Source organism: Aplidium turbinatum, chromosome 1 (assembly GCF_918807975.1).
Source record: "Aplidium turbinatum chromosome 1, kaAplTurb1.1, whole genome shotgun sequence".
NCBI lineage: Eukaryota > Metazoa > Chordata > Ascidiacea > Aplousobranchia > Polyclinidae > Aplidium > Aplidium turbinatum.
In genome coordinates, this window is record NC_137472.1 from 12,598,163 (window position 1) to 12,615,940 (window position 17,778).

Here is a 17,778-nt window from a genome sequence, read left to right on the forward strand (position 1 = left end):
AGAACATGCAAAGACCTCCTTTGCTGAACGCGATGAGTGAGTTGGACTCCAAAATGAATGACATTCTTTCTCGTTCTGATCTGACCACGAGTGAAAAAGTGAAACTCTACGATCAAATCTTGCAGCAGTACATTGTTTATCGTGAAAAATATGTCAACACTCCAACAAAGATTGTTCTTGAAGAGAAACGACCTTTTACTGAGGATGACATATTGGCAGGAGTTGCAAAAACCTACCTCGGAAAAAGTCGTGGTCTTGTGGACTTCATCAAAAAGAATTCTTCTCTAGGTTGGAACAAATTAGGCGAACTCACGATTCATGGACAGGCGATTCCTAACTCTAATATAAAACATTTGATTTCGGCTGTCGTTTATAAATCCAAAAACTTTCAACCGACCGGTTTGAAAGAGTTTCAAGAAGAGTTGGGTGAAACTCGCGCTTTTCCTAGTCTCAAAAAGAAGATAACATGTCGCCAGCACAATTGATTTTACTATGACGCCGGGAATCCTGGAAGCTTCGGTGGAGAGGAAAGGCTACGTAGGGTGATCAAGAAACCTGTAAAATCGTTGCTCGGCTGGCTGAGTGGAAAATGTGTGGAAAAAGCGTTCCCAGAAGTGAAATAGTCTATATTTTCAAATGGTTGTCATTTTGATTGTGATATCGTTCAGTCTCTACATCTGAGTTTAGAAGAGGACCCGCACAAACTTTGGATCGTGTTGCTTTCCAATTGTTTAGGGTTGGTTATGCCCCAACCCAAAATAAAATATCCAAAGAAAAATGTTTTACCTAACCCTGCCGAGTAACAGTTCCATGAAATTTTTCCCCTCCAACACCTTGACGGATTATGTGGTCAGACTACCGAATGAGATCAACTTGGAAGGAGATTGGGAGGTTGGTATCGCCGAAATCCAATATCCACACTCCTGGAGGAACATCATCAACTCGGTCAATGATTGGTTGCACTATGTAGACGATGTAATTGACACTGTCGTGGCCTTGGATTCTGGTCACTACCCTAATCCTCAAGCAATCCTTCAATACTTGGAAATGAAATTAAAGCGCACAATTGGAACGCAATTGTCATTACACATGTATTACAATCCTTACACAAGGCTTATCAACTTGTTGGTCAAAAGCGGCGCCCACATCACGATGGGTGAAGGACTTGCTGAATTGTTGGGGTTTCATAGAAAGCGTTTTAAAAGCGGTGAATATGAAGCAAGACGTCACGTAGATATACATCAAGGTTTTTATGCCATGTACTTGTATTGTGATGTGGTAGAACCCAGGGTGGTTGGCGACACCTTAGCTCCTTTGCTGGGTATAGTTCCTGTGGAAGGAAAAGATGGTGATTACATTTACCGAAGAAATGAGAAAGTGCATTATCACCCCGTTCAACTGAAAAACTTCGACACGGTACATATATCGCTGCGAGATGATCAGGGCAAGCCAGTTCAATTTGAGACCGGAAAAGTAGTGATCACGCTTCACTTTCGGAAAAGACGTCTTCATCAACTATAATGCTTCACAAGCCCGTGTTCTGTTGCAACGCAAGAGCCTACGAAAACTACTACGTCTCCCAGGTTGGTCACGGTACACCAGGCTTTTTTTCTGGTGCCAATATCAAAACGGTTATGGTTTGGGGAGTATATTTTCTAGCCTTGGAAAAGCGATCCTGCCTTTGATCAAGTCAGGAGCAAAGACGGTTGGAAAAGAAGTTCTCAGGTCAGGTGCACATTTTGCTTCAGATGTGTTATCTGGAAAAAGTGCGAAAGAAGCGGCTTTACAAAGATCGAAGCAGGCTGGTGTCAATTTATTGAAACGCGTCGCGGCCCCGGTCCATCAAATCCCACCACGCGAGACCTTTTTCTCATCTCCGCCTGTCAAAAGGCGAAAGAAAATCAACAAATCCAACAGTTTGAAAAAACGTAGACGGAAAGCAGTCGTATCAAAAGACATTTTCGATGGCTAGCTTGATTCATGAAAAGTCTTGTGAAGGGTTGAAAACCGAGCTGGATTTGTTTGCTGTTCCGCCTACCCAAACCAGTTTGGAAAGTGGACATTATGTGGAACATCGCCCGCAATCTACTCTCGCCGACAGCGGTCCTGTCGAGTTTTTGATTGTCGAGAAAGGTGACTGCTACATCGATTTGGCCAACACCTTACTCTACGTTCCTGCTAAAGTGGTCAAAAACGACGGCACAAATTTAGCAGCAGACGATGCCGTTGCTCCGGTTTGCAATTGGTTGCACAGTCTGTGGTCACAGATCAACTTAAGCCTAAACAACACTCAGATTTCCCAATCAAATCACACGTATCCCTACAGAGCTTACTTGGAGACTCTCCTCAGTTTCGGAGGACCTGTAAAATCTTCACAGCTCTCTGCAAACTTATGGTACAAGGACTCCAAGGATAAGTTTGATACGCTCGCTGATGCAAATGTAGGCTTCAATCGACGCAAGGCGTTGATCCGAGAAAGTCGATCGGTGGACATGATCGGGAAATTGCATCTGGATATGACCTTTCAGAATCGATATTTACTCAACGGAGTCGAGATGAAGCTCAAATTGACTAGAGCCTCCGACGCGTTTTGTCTCATGGGGCAGGAAAGGTCAAGCTGCAAGAAGTGGCTTTATTCTGTAGAAAGGTCAAACCCAGTGACCCTGTAAGAATCGCCCACATCAAAGCGCTCCAGTCTGGAACAGCCAAGTATCCAATCCGCCGTGTAGAAACAAAAGCTTTTACCGTGCCAAGAGGCAATCTCACCGTTACCAAAGAAAACCTCTTTCTCGGTCAGTTACCAAGAAGGGTGGTGATCGGCATGGTGGACAATGCTTCTTTCAACGGTCTGTCGGCCAGAAATCCGTTCGATTTCAAACACAACTCTGTCAATTTTTTGGCTTTGTATCGTGACGGAAAGCAGATTCCTTCCAAACCATACCAACCTGACTTTGGAAATGGAAAATATATACGCAGCTACCTCTCCCTATTTACAGGAACAAATCAATATTACGCAGACGAAGGCAATGATATCTCCAGAGCGGAATATCCAGGCGGATATACCCTGTTTGCATTTGATTTGACACCAGACCTTGGTTCGGGGGCGAGTCATTTCGAATTAATAAAGCACGGAAACTTACGATTGGAAATTCACTTTGCGACAGCCTTACAGCAAACTATCAACGTCATTGTCTATGCAGAGCACGACAATCTTATAGAAATTGATCGCAACAAAAGTGTCATATTCGACTATTCGGCATGAACTCGGACCAGATTTCGAGGATTTTATTCAACGACTCTTGTCTAAAGCGTGTTTTCAAGGGTGTGTACGCGAGAGACATGTTGCCCCAAGACTTATCTCCCCCTGCTGCCTTTGTCTTCAACACCGACGAAAGCGATCAACCGGGTGAACACTAGGTTGCTGTTTATTTGAATGGTCACAAGCAAGGCGAATTTTTCGATTCTTTGGTATCCGACCCTACCAGCGTGAATTTATCGATTTCATGCATCTCCACTCGATCGATTGGATTTGGAACCACACCACAATTCAAGGACCTTTGTCGCTTGTCTGTGGTCACTATTGCATGTATTTTCTATTAAAACGCTGTCGCGGTGTAGCCATGAAGGCGATTGTCTCAAATTTTCATTCTGATCTCAATGCAAACGATCGTGCCATTGAAGACTTTGTACGCCAGCGTTATAAAATAAAAATTTAAATTTCACATTTGTTTAGTTTTTGTTTTTTATTATGTATTTGTGTCTAATACACAGTTGTTGCATTTTTACCTCAATTTCATGTTGTTTTTTTTTGTTTTTTGTTTGTTTTTTTCGACATAAAATTAGAAGAAGAAAAAAAAAAGAAAATCTTCTTGCTTCACCTTTCAATGCACTTTTTTTTTAAATTCTACCTTTGCACTTAAAATTATATTGCTGTTGTTGCCTAATAAAAAAAAAACAAAAAAAATACAAGTTGTCAATTTTATTTTATTGCAAAGCGCAAAAAGCTAAAATGATACAGGTGAAAAGGGAAGTTTGTTCAATAAAAAAGAAAAAAAAATACAAGTTAGCAATTTTATTGCAAAGCGCAAAATGCTAAAATGAAGCAGGTGAAAAGAAACAAGTTTCTTTTCGAAACTTGTTCAATAAAAAAGGAAAAAAAATACAAGTTAGAAATTTTATTTTATTGCAAAGCGCAAAAAGCTAAATTGATAAAAAACTAAAATGAAGCAGGTGAAAAGAAACAAGTTTCTTTTCGAAATTTGTTCAATAAAAAAGGAAAAAAATACAAGTTAGAAATTTTATTTTATTGCAAAGCGCAAAAAGCTAAAATGATAAAAAGCTAAAATAAAGCAGGTGAAAAGAAACAAGTTTCTTTTCGAAATTTGTTCAATAAAAAAGGAAGAAAATACAAGTTAGAAATTTTATTTTATTGCAAAGCGCAAAAAGCTAAAATAATAAAAAGCTAAAATGAAGCAGGTGAAAAGAAACAAGTTTCTTTTCACCTGCATCATTTTAGCATTTTGTGCTTTGCGATAAAATAAAATTGCTAACTTGTATCGATCGAGTGGAGATGCATGAAATCGATAAATTCACGCTGGTAGGGTCGGATACCAAAGAATCGAAAAATTCGCCTTGCTTGTGACCATTCAAATAAACAGCAACCTAGTGTTCACCCGGTTGATCGCTTTCGTCGGTGTTGAAGACAAAGGCAGCAGGGGGAGATAAGTCTTGGGGCAACATGTCTCTCGCGTACACACCCTTGAAAACACGCTTTAGACAAGAGTCGTTGAATAAAATCCTCGAAATCTGGTCCGAGTTCATGCCGAATAGTCGAATATGACACTTTTGTTGCGATCAATTTCTATAAGATTGTCGTGCTCTGCATAGACAATGACGTTGATAGTTTGCTGTAAGGCTGTCGCAAAGTGAATTTCCAATCGTAAGTTTCCGTGCTTTATTAATTCGAAATGACTCGCCCCCGAACCAAGGTCTGGTGTCAAATCAAATGCAAACAGGGTATATCCGCCTGGATATTCCGCTCTGGAGATATCATTGCCTTCGTCTGCGTAATATTGATTTGTTCCTGTAAATAGGGAGAGGTAGCTGCGTATATATTTTCCATTTCCAAAGTCAGGTTGGTATGGTTTGGAAGGAATCTGCTTTCCGTCACGATACAAAGCCAAAAAATTGACAGAGTTGTGTTTGAAATCGAACGGATTTCTGGCCGACAGACCGTTGAAAGAAGCATTGTCCACCATGCCGATCACCACCCTTCTTGGTAACTGACCGAGAAAGAGGTTTTCTTTGGTAACGGTGAGATTGCCTCTTGGCACGGTAAAAGCTTTTGTTTCTACACGGCGGATTGGATACTTGGCTGTTCCAGACTGGAGCGCTTTGATGTGGGCGATTCTTACAGGGTCACTGGGTTTGACCTTTCTACAGAATAAAGCCACTTCTTGCAGCTTGACCTTTCCTGCCCCATGAGACAAAACGCGTCGGAGGCTCTAGTCAATTTGAGCTTCATCTCGACTCCGTTGAGTAAATATCGATTCTGAAAGGTCATATCCAGATGCAATTTCCCGATCATGTCCACCGATCGACTTTCTCGGATCAACGCCTTGCGTCGATTGAAGCCTACATTTGCATCAGCGAGCGTATCAAACTTATCCTTGGAGTCCTTGTACCATAAGTTTGCAGAGAGCTGTGAAGATTTTACAGGTCCTCCGAAACTGAGGAGAGTCTCCAAGTAAGCTCTGTAGGGATACGTGTGATTTGATTGGGAAATCTGAGTGTTGTTTAGGCTTAAGTTGATCTGTGACCACAGACTGTGCAACCAATTGCAAACCGGAGCAACGGCATCGTCTGCTGCTAAATTTGTGCCGTCGTTTTTGACCACTTTAGCAGGAACGTAGAGTAAGGTGTTGGCCAAATCGATGTAGCAGTCACCTTTCTCGACAATCAAAAACTCGACAGGACCGCTGTCGGCGAGAGTAGATTGCGGGCGATGTTCCACATAATGTCCACTTTCCAAACTGGTTTGGGTAGGCGGAACAGCAAACAAATCCAGCTCGGTTTTCAACCCTTCACAAGACTTTTCATGAATCAAGCTAGCCATCGAAAATGTCTTTTGATACGACTGCTTTCCGTCTACGTTTTTTCAAACTGTTGGATTTGTTGATTTTCTTTCGCCTTTTGACAGGCGGAGATGAGAAAAAGGTCTCGCGTGGTGGGATTTGATGGACCGGGGCCGCGACGCGTTTCAATAAATTGACACCAGCCTGCTTCGATCTTTGTAAAGCCGCTTCTTTCGCACTTTTTCCAGATAACACATCTGAAGCAAAATGTGCACCTGACCTGAGAACTTCTTTTCCAACCGTCTTTGCTCCTGACTTGATCAAAGGCAGGATCGCTTTTCCAAGGCTAGAAAATATACTCCCCAAACCATAACCGTTTTGATATTGGCACCAGAAAAAAAGCCTGGTGTACCGTGACCAACCTGGGAGACGTAGTAGTTTTCGTAGGCTCTTGCGTTGCAACAGAACACGGGCTTGTGAAGCATTATAGTTGATGAAGACGTCTTTTCCGAAAGTGAAGCGTGATCACTACTTTTCCGGTCTCAAATTGAACTGGCTTGCCCTGATCATCTCGCAGCGATATATGTACCGTGTCGAAGTTTTTCAGTTGAACGGGGTGATAATGCACTTTCTCATTTCTTCGGTAAATGTAATCACCATCTTTTCCTTCCACAGGAACTATACCCAGCAAAGGAGCTAAGGTGTCGCCAACCACCCTGGGTTCTACCACATCACAATACAAGTACATGGCATAAAAACCTTGATGTATATCTACGTGACGTCTTGCTTCATATTCACCGCTTTTAAAACGCTTTCTATGAAACCCCAACAATTCAGCAAGTCCTTCACCCATCGTGATGTGGGCGCCGCTTTTGACCAACAAGTTGATAAGCCTTGTGTAAGGATTGTAATACATGTGTAATGACAATTGCGTTCCAATTGTGCGCTTTAATTTCATTTCCAAGTATTGAAGGATTGCTTGAGGATTAGGGTAGTGACCAGAATCCAAGGCCACGACAGTGTCAATTACATCGTCTACATAGTGCAACCAATCATTGACCGAGTTGATGATGTTCCTCCAGGAGTGTGGATATTGGATTTCGGCGATACCAACCTCCCAATCTCCTTCCAAGTTGATCTCATTCGGTAGTCTGACCACATAATCCGTCAAGGTGTTGGAGGGGAAAAATTTCATGGAACTGTTACTCGGCAGGGTTAGGTAAAACATTTTTCTTTGGATATTTTATTTTGGGTTGGGGCATAACCAACCCTAAACAATTGGAAAGCAACACGATCCAAAGTTTGTGCGGGTCCTCTTCTAAACTCAGATGTAGAGACTGAACGATATCACAATCAAAATGACAACCATTTGAAAATATAGACTATTTCACTTCTGGGAACGCTTTTTCCACACATTTTCCACTCAGCCAGCCGAGCAACGATTTTACAGGTTTCTTGATCACCCTACGTAGCCTTTCCTCTCCACCGAAGCTTCCAGGATTCCCGGCGTCATAGTAAAATCAATTGTGCTGGCGACATGTTATCTTCTTTTTGAGACTAGGAAAAGCGCGAGTTTCACCCAACTCTTCTTGAAACTCTTTCAAACCGGTCGGTTGAAAGTTTTTGGATTTATAAACGACAGCCGAAATCAAATGTTTTATATTAGAGTTAGGAATCGCCTGTCCATGAATCGTGAGTTCGCCTAATTTGTTCCAACCTAGAGAAGAATTCTTTTTGATGAAGTCCACAAGACCACGACTTTTTCCGAGGTAGGTTTTTGCAACTCCTGCCAATATGTCATCCTCAGTAAAAGGTCGTTTCTCTTCAAGAACAATCTTTGTTGGAGTGTTGACATATTTTTCACGATAAACAATGTACTGCTGCAAGATTTGATCGTAGAGTTTCACTTTTTCACTCGTGGTCAGATCAGAACGAGAAAGAATGTCATTCATTTTGGAGTCCAACTCACTCATCGCGTTCAGCAAAGGAGGTCTTTGCATGTTCTTTTCTCGCATCAAATCTAGAAGGCGTGGTTCCACAAGGCTCATCTTTTTGACACTCTCCATCTTGTTATTTTGCAGCCAAAGTGCCAATCAAACCAGCGATCGCAGGAACAACGGCGGATAGAAGAGCTCCCAGAAAGCCTCCGCGTTGAATAATCTGTCATTTTTTAGTAAGACTGGTCTTCTTTTTGGCCAGCTCACGCAAAGGTTTCTTGTATTTAAGCAGATTTGCCTTTTGCTTTGAAGAGATGGGGACGTTGCCCTTCAACACGTTGTAGCAACAATCGCAAACACACTTAATCAATTCGTTATCTGCTGACTTTATAACCCCCTTAGCAACATTAGGATTTGCTTTGGAAAGAAGTTTGAGTGTGTCGATGTGTCGTTGTAAACGGGCAGTCATCATCAAGGAATGGGGATGTATACGAAATTGGCTTCTCCTGGAAAGATGTCAGTTCACAATCGAAATTTTTCCGGGGTGCTTTGTTTAAAATCCAACAGTTAATCAACGAAAGGCTTAGATGTTGCGTCTGCAAAAGCTTCTTGAAGAACACCCGTTTGCCTCGGATAAGCTAGCTTTGCCAAATGAAGTATCTAAGAGTTGTCTCTAGGGTTTTTAAACACCACCAAATAGTGTGCGTTGAGACTGATCGTCCGGTGTTCTACTCTAATTTCTTTGTTTATTCTTTATACAGCTGAATTTTGACGGGTGAATTTACACAAAAAGTGGAACTTCTGGCAACCCTGGAGCTTGAAAACCTTGACGTCATCATAGAAACAAACAACAATTAATTGTCACACATGAGTGGTTCTTGTCACTCTTGAACACTCATGTGGAACATGTTTACCATACATCTGGCAACCCTGGAGCGTCATCATAGAAACAAACAACAATTCATTGTCACACATGAGTGATTCTTGTCACACTTGAACACTCATATGGAATATGTTTACCATACATCTGGCAACCCTGGAGATTTATTTACCATACATCTGGCAACCCTGCAGAACTCACATTTCTTTGTTTATTCTTTATACATTTGAATTTTATTTTGGCGGGTAAATTTATACAAAAAGTGATTTGGCAACCCTGGAGATTTGTTTACTATACATCTGGCAACCCTGCAGAACTCACATTTCTTTGTTTATTCTTTGTACATTTGAATTTTTTTTGGCGGGTAAATTTACACAAAAAGTGATCTGGCAACCTTGGAGATTTATTTACCATACATCTGGCAACCCTGCAGCTTGAATCATACTCACATTTCTTTGTTTATTCTTTATACAATCATACTCACATTTCTTTGTTTATTCTTTATACATTTGAATTTTGGCGGGTGAATTTACACTAAAAGTGGGACTGTTCCACTTCAACACCTTTTGTGACGTCAACACCTAAGCATCATCATAGAAACAAACAACAATTCATTGTCATGCATGAGTGGTTGTGACGTCAACACCTTAGCATCATCATAGAAACAAACAACAATTCATTGTCATGCATGAGTGGTTTTTGGTTTGTTTCTTTTGTGACGTCACAGCATGGGGGCATGGGGGTCCGAGAGGTGGTATTACTTACTACTTATGACACTTCATCAATGAATCATAACATCAAAAGTGGGCACTTTTGGATAACAGTTCTTTTTGTGAAAGTGATTCAGCATAAAATTATCTTTTGAATGAGGTATAAAACTTTAATTTTAGACGATTTCGAAGTTTTGGGCTATGGGAGCTGCGGCCATTATGGAAAAATGGCCCAAAACTCACTATTCCCAAGGGGGAATCATGGGGCTTTTTTTTTGGTGACTCCACATCATCAATACTGTAGAACCACCTGGCAAAGTTTCAGATTGGTATTATTTTTTTCCGGGTTTGACCATTTTTTTAATTTCAGCGTCTGGACTAGGAGTATAATGAGAACCTTATCTTCTCATTCCCCAAAGCTCTAACTGAATATGAGGCCTTTACCTTTTTCGGACAGATTCATATTTAATGATTCAGTTATTTTCCTCCCTAAAATTGTATAACATTTCACATTGTTTAAAACAGGGGTTTTTAACCTGGGGGTCGCGAGCCGTTATTCGGAGGGTTGCGAGGCGCCTGAAAATCCAATGTATTGTTTTCAAACCTTTTTTGGCAGAAAAGATTGAAAACTGCGATTTTTCAAAATCAACCATTTCTCGACCTGAGGCTATTCTATTGTTTAAGCTTTCAGACGTTGCAAGGCTTTAACAATAGTAAAGCATTCGATATTTTTCACCAAGTTCTTGTACGTTACTTTGTGCAGACTAAAGTTAACTAGTAACCAAGCAAGATTATTTAGAATCCCATGCAAAATATAGATTTTTCAGTAGGCTATCGTCTCCAATGGCATTGAAAAAATTTAGTCTCAGATATTTCTTTTAAGTTTTTTCAGCAATAGGTGCACGCATTGACAAGCTTAATGCGGTTAAAAATATGCAGCACCAACTATCTCACTGAAACTGATTTCAATATTTCCATAAAATATTGCAATAAATTCAACCGGTGACAATGCGAAAATGTAGATTATTCTTATTATATTGTTTTTTTTTCTATTGTCTAGCCAAGCTTGAAAGAAAATGGAAATAACAACCGGAGGAAATGTAATAAAAGCCGTAATAACATCGCAAAAAGACGTTTTTGGTTTCAGAAGTTCACATTGGAACAGCAAAACTTAACATAGCTGGGTGTGGACATGAATCAAATTTGGTTAAATTTTGCATAAATTATGATCATTAAAATATTAATCAGAGCTTGCCAGGAATTTCACGACTAAGCTCAATCGTTTGCCCGAGCAAATGGACCAAGCAAGAGACAGACTTCCTAAGACAACAACAACAAGCCGTGCAAGTACAAATGCAAGTGAGTATTGAATCACGAAATTGTTTTAGTAATTGGTACGACAAGTAATAATTAGGCCATTGAAAAAAAGGCTAGCCAAGTACCAAACGAATATCTAGGCGCCCTTTGACAAACAACAAAGCAGCTCTAAAACAACCTACTGGCTTGATTTCTGCTGCAAAAATTCCCCTTGTCAAATTTAACGTACTGAATTACAAAATTTTAGATGATCATTTGCAGTAGGCTATGTCTTGAATCAGAGACCAAGAGTATAACTTTTTCTATCATTCGTGCTATCGCGCCTGTAACAGTTGTCGACAAGTGTATGCGTTTAAAGAGTTTAAACGGTGAGATGGCGCAGTGGATAAGGTGTTGGCTTTCCAACAATGAAAGCCTGATTCGACACCTGAGTTAAACTGGTTGTTGGTTAACACCGCTCACTTACACCCAGGGTATAATAGATTGGGTGTGTGTAAACTTGCTGATAAAAAGACACCCAGGATAAAGGAACTGGCAGCCCTACTCTCGTTTATACCGAAGACCTAGTATGATGAGAACCTTATCTTTTCATTCCCCGAAGTTCAATAACCGAGTGTGGGACCACCTTTTATCAAGAGATAACTAACGACTGAGCATTTTAAAATTGCGTAAATGCCTTTTAGTTTTTGTCATAAACTTTAAAAGTTTGTTTCACTTGTTTACAATGTTTTTTTTTACCTCAACTTATATGTAGCTAACTCGATTCTTATAATTTGGGCAAAGATGTTCTGATATAACAGTAAACTCTAAGAAGCAAGCTAATGAAAAACAAGCGTAATTTACTTTAATGAACAACTTGTACTGTAGATCAATATAAAATATTAAAACATACGGTATCTCATTTCTTAGCAATCCTAAATGGCTTTGCAAGATTAGACGACGGATGGATCGGATTAGCGAATGGATATCAGTATAAACTATCAACTGCAAGACATAGTTATGATACAAGCAGACAGGTTTGTCAAAGAATGGGATCTGATTTGGCTGTTTACGGCATTCGAGACATGAGCAATAGAAGGTGAGACTACAAACAATATTTACAATAACCATAGCACAACCTAATATTTAATCAAACCAAGATATTTTTCTTGCAAATAAAGTAGTAAACTGTTATGTCCAGTCGCTGCAGGCATTCAACCATGTTGCTATCAAGCGATATGAGACAAATTTCAATCTCGAGGTCGGTAGATAAGGAAGTAATGAATAATATGTAGCGAGGCCTGAAAATCTGGTCTATACTTACACATGATGGCGATTTTACAAGACAACAGAGAAACATATTATTGCAAATCGTCTCACTCCAGTGCGAAAACAATTGAGCTTTGCCCAATTTTTCCGTGTTTTCTTTGCTCTTGGTGGAGTTAAGGTATTTAGGAGTCCCGTCATAAACTACACTGTTCATGCAGTGTTTTTTTAACTATTACACCAGGCTCTTTCGTGTTTAACTTTGAGTCATACCAATTTGAAGGTTTGAAGATTGCAGATTTGAAGGTTGAGATTAAGTGGAGGAGAAAGCAATCATCGTGTTTACCACTAAGTCATTGAGTTTCATGTCAAAGGCGCAGTCACATACTCTCGAAAGCCACATATTGGCGGTGCTATCACAACTCGGCCATTCAACTGACTCGGCACTTGCTGACATCATATTTATTTGATATCTTAAATCCCTTTACCGCCCAATTTATTTTCTTTGCTAAAAAATTTTTTTTTTGGTGAATTGATATTCTTTATAATGTTCTTTATAATCTTCTTTATAATGTTATTAAATATTATTTTGGTATAATTAAAAAAAAAAATTCTTAGATTTTTTTTATTGATGGACGAATTTGTCCATTTGAGCATGACAACGGAAAATAATTTCAACCAATGAATTTGTATATTTGCAAACAATGAGTAAGCCTACAAACAGTAATAAAACCACTACAATATCATAATTAAAAGCATCCATAACTTGCAAGTACAACAGAGTGATAATTTATAAGAATAGTACCATCAAAGTCAATATAAACACAATAGCTTATTACTTTCTCAAATGCAGTTGTAATATGAATAACAACGCTCAATAATATACCAAGCAATTTGAATCAGTGCGATTAGTTGCTGATACTGCTCAAATGTGAACAATTGATAAAAACATGCAGTTCTGTTTTTCTACTAACAGTCTGATTGGATGCACAAACTTCTACATTCTTTTACTGTTGGTCTCTGTCATGCATTGTAACAATCCATGGAAAAGAGAGTTTAGAATGACCGTCATTGTCATTGTCAATTAGTGAAAGTAGTGATCGATCTGAGTACAAATATATTTGATAAAACAATTGTAAAAGTCTTAAAAATAAATTGATTTGTTGCACCAAGTAAGCATGTAGATCATGTTCTGGATCAGAGGTTCGTCTTCCCTTTAGTACTTCATAATCCAAATACATCTTCATATCTTATTCTATGTGATACACCAAAAAGTTACTGTGGCGAAACAATTAGCTTTATGTCACATAATTCATATGTAGACTAGACATCTCATGGGGTGCGAATACAGAAAGGTTAAGAACCTTTATTCTAGACTTCTAGGTCTGCAACAGTGATAACACCAGTCCACAGAAAAATGATACAGATCATTAAAATAGGTGTTTTTAGCTAAATTTTTACCACTGATTTCAAATTTGAAGTCAGATTTTCTTCATCACGTCAAATTTTTAAAATATCAGCATGCACCATTATTGGTTATTTTCATTATACAACAAAAGTTGGAGAACCACAAACAATGCTAAACAGCAACAAGAATGTTAGCAAGCAAAACAATGCTTTAAGCATGTTCTCAACAATATCACTAAACTGCTCATGCTTAAATTTTTCAAAAATATTGTCAACTACTAACTTAATTTTAATCTAACCTAAATTTACTCTAACCCATGTTGCTAGCACTGGAGACTTAGCCATTCTTTGAAGCCATCATCAAGCAAAGGGAGATGCTTAATTTCTGGTATAATGAATATAAAAAACAGTTTGACATCAGTTTTGCTAGCAACAAAGGTTTCTTACAAATAAACAAACCTCTCTCTGTCTAAACTCATAGTTTTTACAATTGTTTCATCAAGCCAACCTCAATAAAATTTGAAGGCAGGTATACAATTTTTCGGTAAATTACAGTATACCTGTAGCCTACTCTTCCTTTTGATTGTAGGATTTTCTGTGGAAATTAGATACTAGCGGCACATATAAGTAGGCCTATTAAGATTCAACGAAAATGAAGGGGTGTACCAGCAAACATCTATAGGATTGGCCCATGATACAAGAGAAGTATCCACAGAGGATACAAACTGATATGCATAAATCAACAAGTGAATAAAAAAATAACAGTAACTTCTCAAGTACATGTAGTTTTTATTTTTAACAATTTCCAGTGATTGCTTAGCCCAACTTTTCTCAAAAAAATCAGACTTTCCAATAGACAGTAAAATTACGTTTCGCTGGAGTCTAAAATCAAACATTAAAATCAATTCTCATTGGCTTGTTAAAATCATTCTTAGAAACGATCATTTCAAAACTTCAAGACGACTTTCCACTTTCATTTAACTACACTGAAGAGATCTGAAGATCGAAACACTGGCCACTGTCTGTAGTTACTTTTAATAATGTCATTTTAGACATTATTTTTGAAAAAAGATAAAAGAGTTTAGGCCTATATGTCTTTTTAGACATTATTTTTAAACAAATAAAAAAAGAGTCAAAAGTCACGTAAATTCACTTTTTGTGGAGCTATAGTTATATGTTTGTGTGGAGCTATAGTATCAGTTTGTATCCTCTGTGGATCCTTCTCTTGTATCATGGCCAATCTTATAGATGTTTGCTGGTACACCCATTCACTTTCTTTGTATGTTATTTATAATAGAAAGCTGTTGATAATGGTTTCAGCTGCTAACCTTTGTCTACATTTTTTTTTTCAAATTTTTTAGGCTATTCGTACAATATTTCTCAACATATATGTTAAACCCACCTCGGCCATGTGTCTTGCAGCATATTGCCATTGTCGTTGTCATATCCAAGAACAAAAATACGCTGCTTTTAGGAATGATCAATGTCTGAATCATACTGTATTTGTTTATATTATCAAGGTAGACTGCATCAAAACCAATTTTCTTGCTGGGTAGTAAGGTATTTGAACCCTTTTTTCATAAAATGTAAAAGCCCTATAACCTGTGTAAATGTAATATTTGTGACGAGTAATTAACATTTATTACTTTGATGTTGTCAAATATTGACCATTGGTAATGTTTATTGAAAAGGCTAGGCTAAACCGAACTTGTTTATAATTAGGGTGCATGAACCACTTTTAACCTAGCCCAGGGGTGTGCAGCCTTTATTACACGAGGGCCATATATATATAACTGGGTGAAACCGCGGGCCGCACGTTTATTTAACATATGATTTCTAGTAGTTGCAGGAACAAAAATGTATTTTTTTTTTGTTGTTCATGTTATCCTTATGGCAATATTAGGGGTCTCCGCAAAATATGCTTATGCGGACGACCTGGCAATTCTCTACTCCACAAAGTCGTGGGAAAATCTAGAAGACACTTTGAGCCAGGACATGAAAACTCTCTCAGCCTATCTCCAGAACTGGCGACTGAAACTCAGCGAAACCAAAACTGTGGCAGCAGCTTTCCATCTCCATAATCGGGAAGCTGATCGTGAGCTACACGTCCAGAACAACGGAAAATCTCTGTCCTTCTGCCCCGAACCAAGATATCTTGGGGTGACACTGGACAGATCGCTTACATACCGCCACCATTTGGTGTCACTGCGCAAGAAACTCACATCCCGCGCTGCGCTACTCAAGCGCCTGGCAGGCTCTAGCTGGGGGACGAGGGCTGACACTTTGCGTATAGCAGCCTTAGCCCTTGTCTACTCTTCAGCAGAGTGCTGTGCACCTGTTTGGTGCCGCAGTGCTCACTGCCATAGCATCGACACTGTCATAAACAGCGCCATGCGCACAGTGACCGGATGCCTGCGTCTCACACCATTGGACAATCTCCCCATTCTCGCTGGCATCCAACCCGCTGAGCTTCGTCGCGAAGAAGCCACTCTGTCCCTCGGTCGACGGGCACTGGAGCCTAACCACCTTCTCCACCACAAGATCTCTGCTCTCCAAAACGAGCACCCCCGTCGACTGAAATCAAGACACCCATTCGTGCCAGCCGTTCAACTTCTTATCAACGAAGCTGATGTACAAAACATATCTGCGGCTGCTTGGGAGGACCATAAATGGAGTTCTGAATGAAAGTCAACCGCCACCAGACTCTATTCGTTCATCCCCGACGCCGACACACGCCCCATCGGTCTAATACTACCAAGACAGGCATGGGTGCGCCTCAACCGTCTTCGTACGGGCGTCGGGATTTTCTGCTCAACCATGCACCAATGGGGAATGGCTTCTTCCTTTTCCTGTGAATGTAGTGCCGAGGAACAGACCGCAGACCACATCATCAATGACTGCTCCATTTTCAAGCCACCTAACGGAGTCGAATGTCTGCGTGTCATGGATGATGAAACCAAAGACTGGCTGCTCTCTAGTAGCCTTCCATTGTAGTCCGGGAACATCGTGAATCTGGGGTGGTAAAAGGATAGACCCTCGGCCCCAGACGCTCACAGGGCGACGACGACGAGGGGTTGTAACTTTGCAGATATAATAAGTCAAGACGCATAATTTTCTAAAGAAAACTGTTATTCCAATTTATTGTTACACCGACTTTATTTTCAGTTCAGTGAGAAATTTGCAGCTGGTTTTTTTTTCGACTGCTTTTTCCCAATTTACTGTAATGGAAGTGCTCGCAATTCGAAGTCCATTTTCCAAATGTACGTCTGTCAAAACCGATCGATAGGGAAATTTTATGACAACTATTTTAGAAAAACATCGTTAGCACAAATACGTTGAGCCAAAAAGAGCCATTTTTGAAGCTATAAGATTTTTCAAATGTGGAAAGTCACCTTGTTTAAGAAGTTTTTGGTAAAAATCGCCAAGATTCATTTATGAATACTTTGCTTTCAACTCCGTTTTCCCTTGAAGATCAACCAATTCAAGTTGGATATCAGCTGGTGCTTTGTGAATGTCTGTCTTGAATGGCGAAGAGAATATTACCAAACAAATGTTCATGAGATTTGAAGTCCTTGAAACGAGCCAAAAACTTATACAATTTTTCAAGTTTGTCTGCAAATTCAGTTTTCTTCTTTTCAGGATGCGTTCCATAGTCTCTCAAAGTTGAAAAGTAAAAACATTTTCAGTCTGTATGTGAACTTTCCAACGTCGTAATTTGTTCATAAAGCCTTTTATGTGACCATACATTTTTACGTTCCAACTGATTAAATACAATAGATTTGCTGTCACCGGTGGGAGATTTCTAAAATGATTAACAGAAGGTGCTGAATCTACAATAGGCTACAATAATCCACTCCACAATCCACAATGAATTGTTCACACTAGTTGTTCACGTAGGCCTATCAGACTAAACTAAATTATAAACACGTTTCGCGGGCCGCGTACAATTCAAAATTGGCACATCTTCGCGGGCCGCACAATTTTTCTTCGCGGGCCGCACGTTGCACACCCCTGACCTAGCCTATGGAATCAAACAACCAAAAAGATAATACCCCACTATCCAATATTGATAGAAAAATCTTTTTTGCATAAGTTTCGAGAAGTTTTGCCGTGATTTTGGTAAACCTAATATCCGCCATTTTGCCAAAAATGACTTTTTTGCATTTTTCTACGTTTAAAGACTTCATGCATCTCCTGACAAAAATTTG

The 17,778-nt window shown here is 39.5% G+C and overlaps 2 protein-coding genes across 2 annotated transcripts; one reads left to right on the forward strand and one right to left on the reverse strand.

Moving 5' to 3' along the window:
• The first annotated feature begins 2,821 nt into the window (after positions 1-2,821).
• LOC145777977 (uncharacterized protein F54H12.2-like) lies at positions 2,822-3,262 on the forward strand. The gene has a single exon (XM_082589388.1). The coding sequence runs from the start codon at positions 2,822-2,824 to the stop codon at positions 3,260-3,262; it is 441 nt and encodes a 146-aa protein (XP_082445514.1).
• A 1,555-nt stretch (positions 3,263-4,817) lies between these two features.
• LOC145778064 (uncharacterized protein F54H12.2-like) lies at positions 4,818-5,258 on the reverse strand. Its single transcript, XM_082589503.1, has one exon. The coding sequence runs from the start codon at positions 5,256-5,258 to the stop codon at positions 4,818-4,820; it is 441 nt and encodes a 146-aa protein (XP_082445629.1).
• Between the last annotated feature and the right edge of the window lie 12,520 nt (positions 5,259-17,778).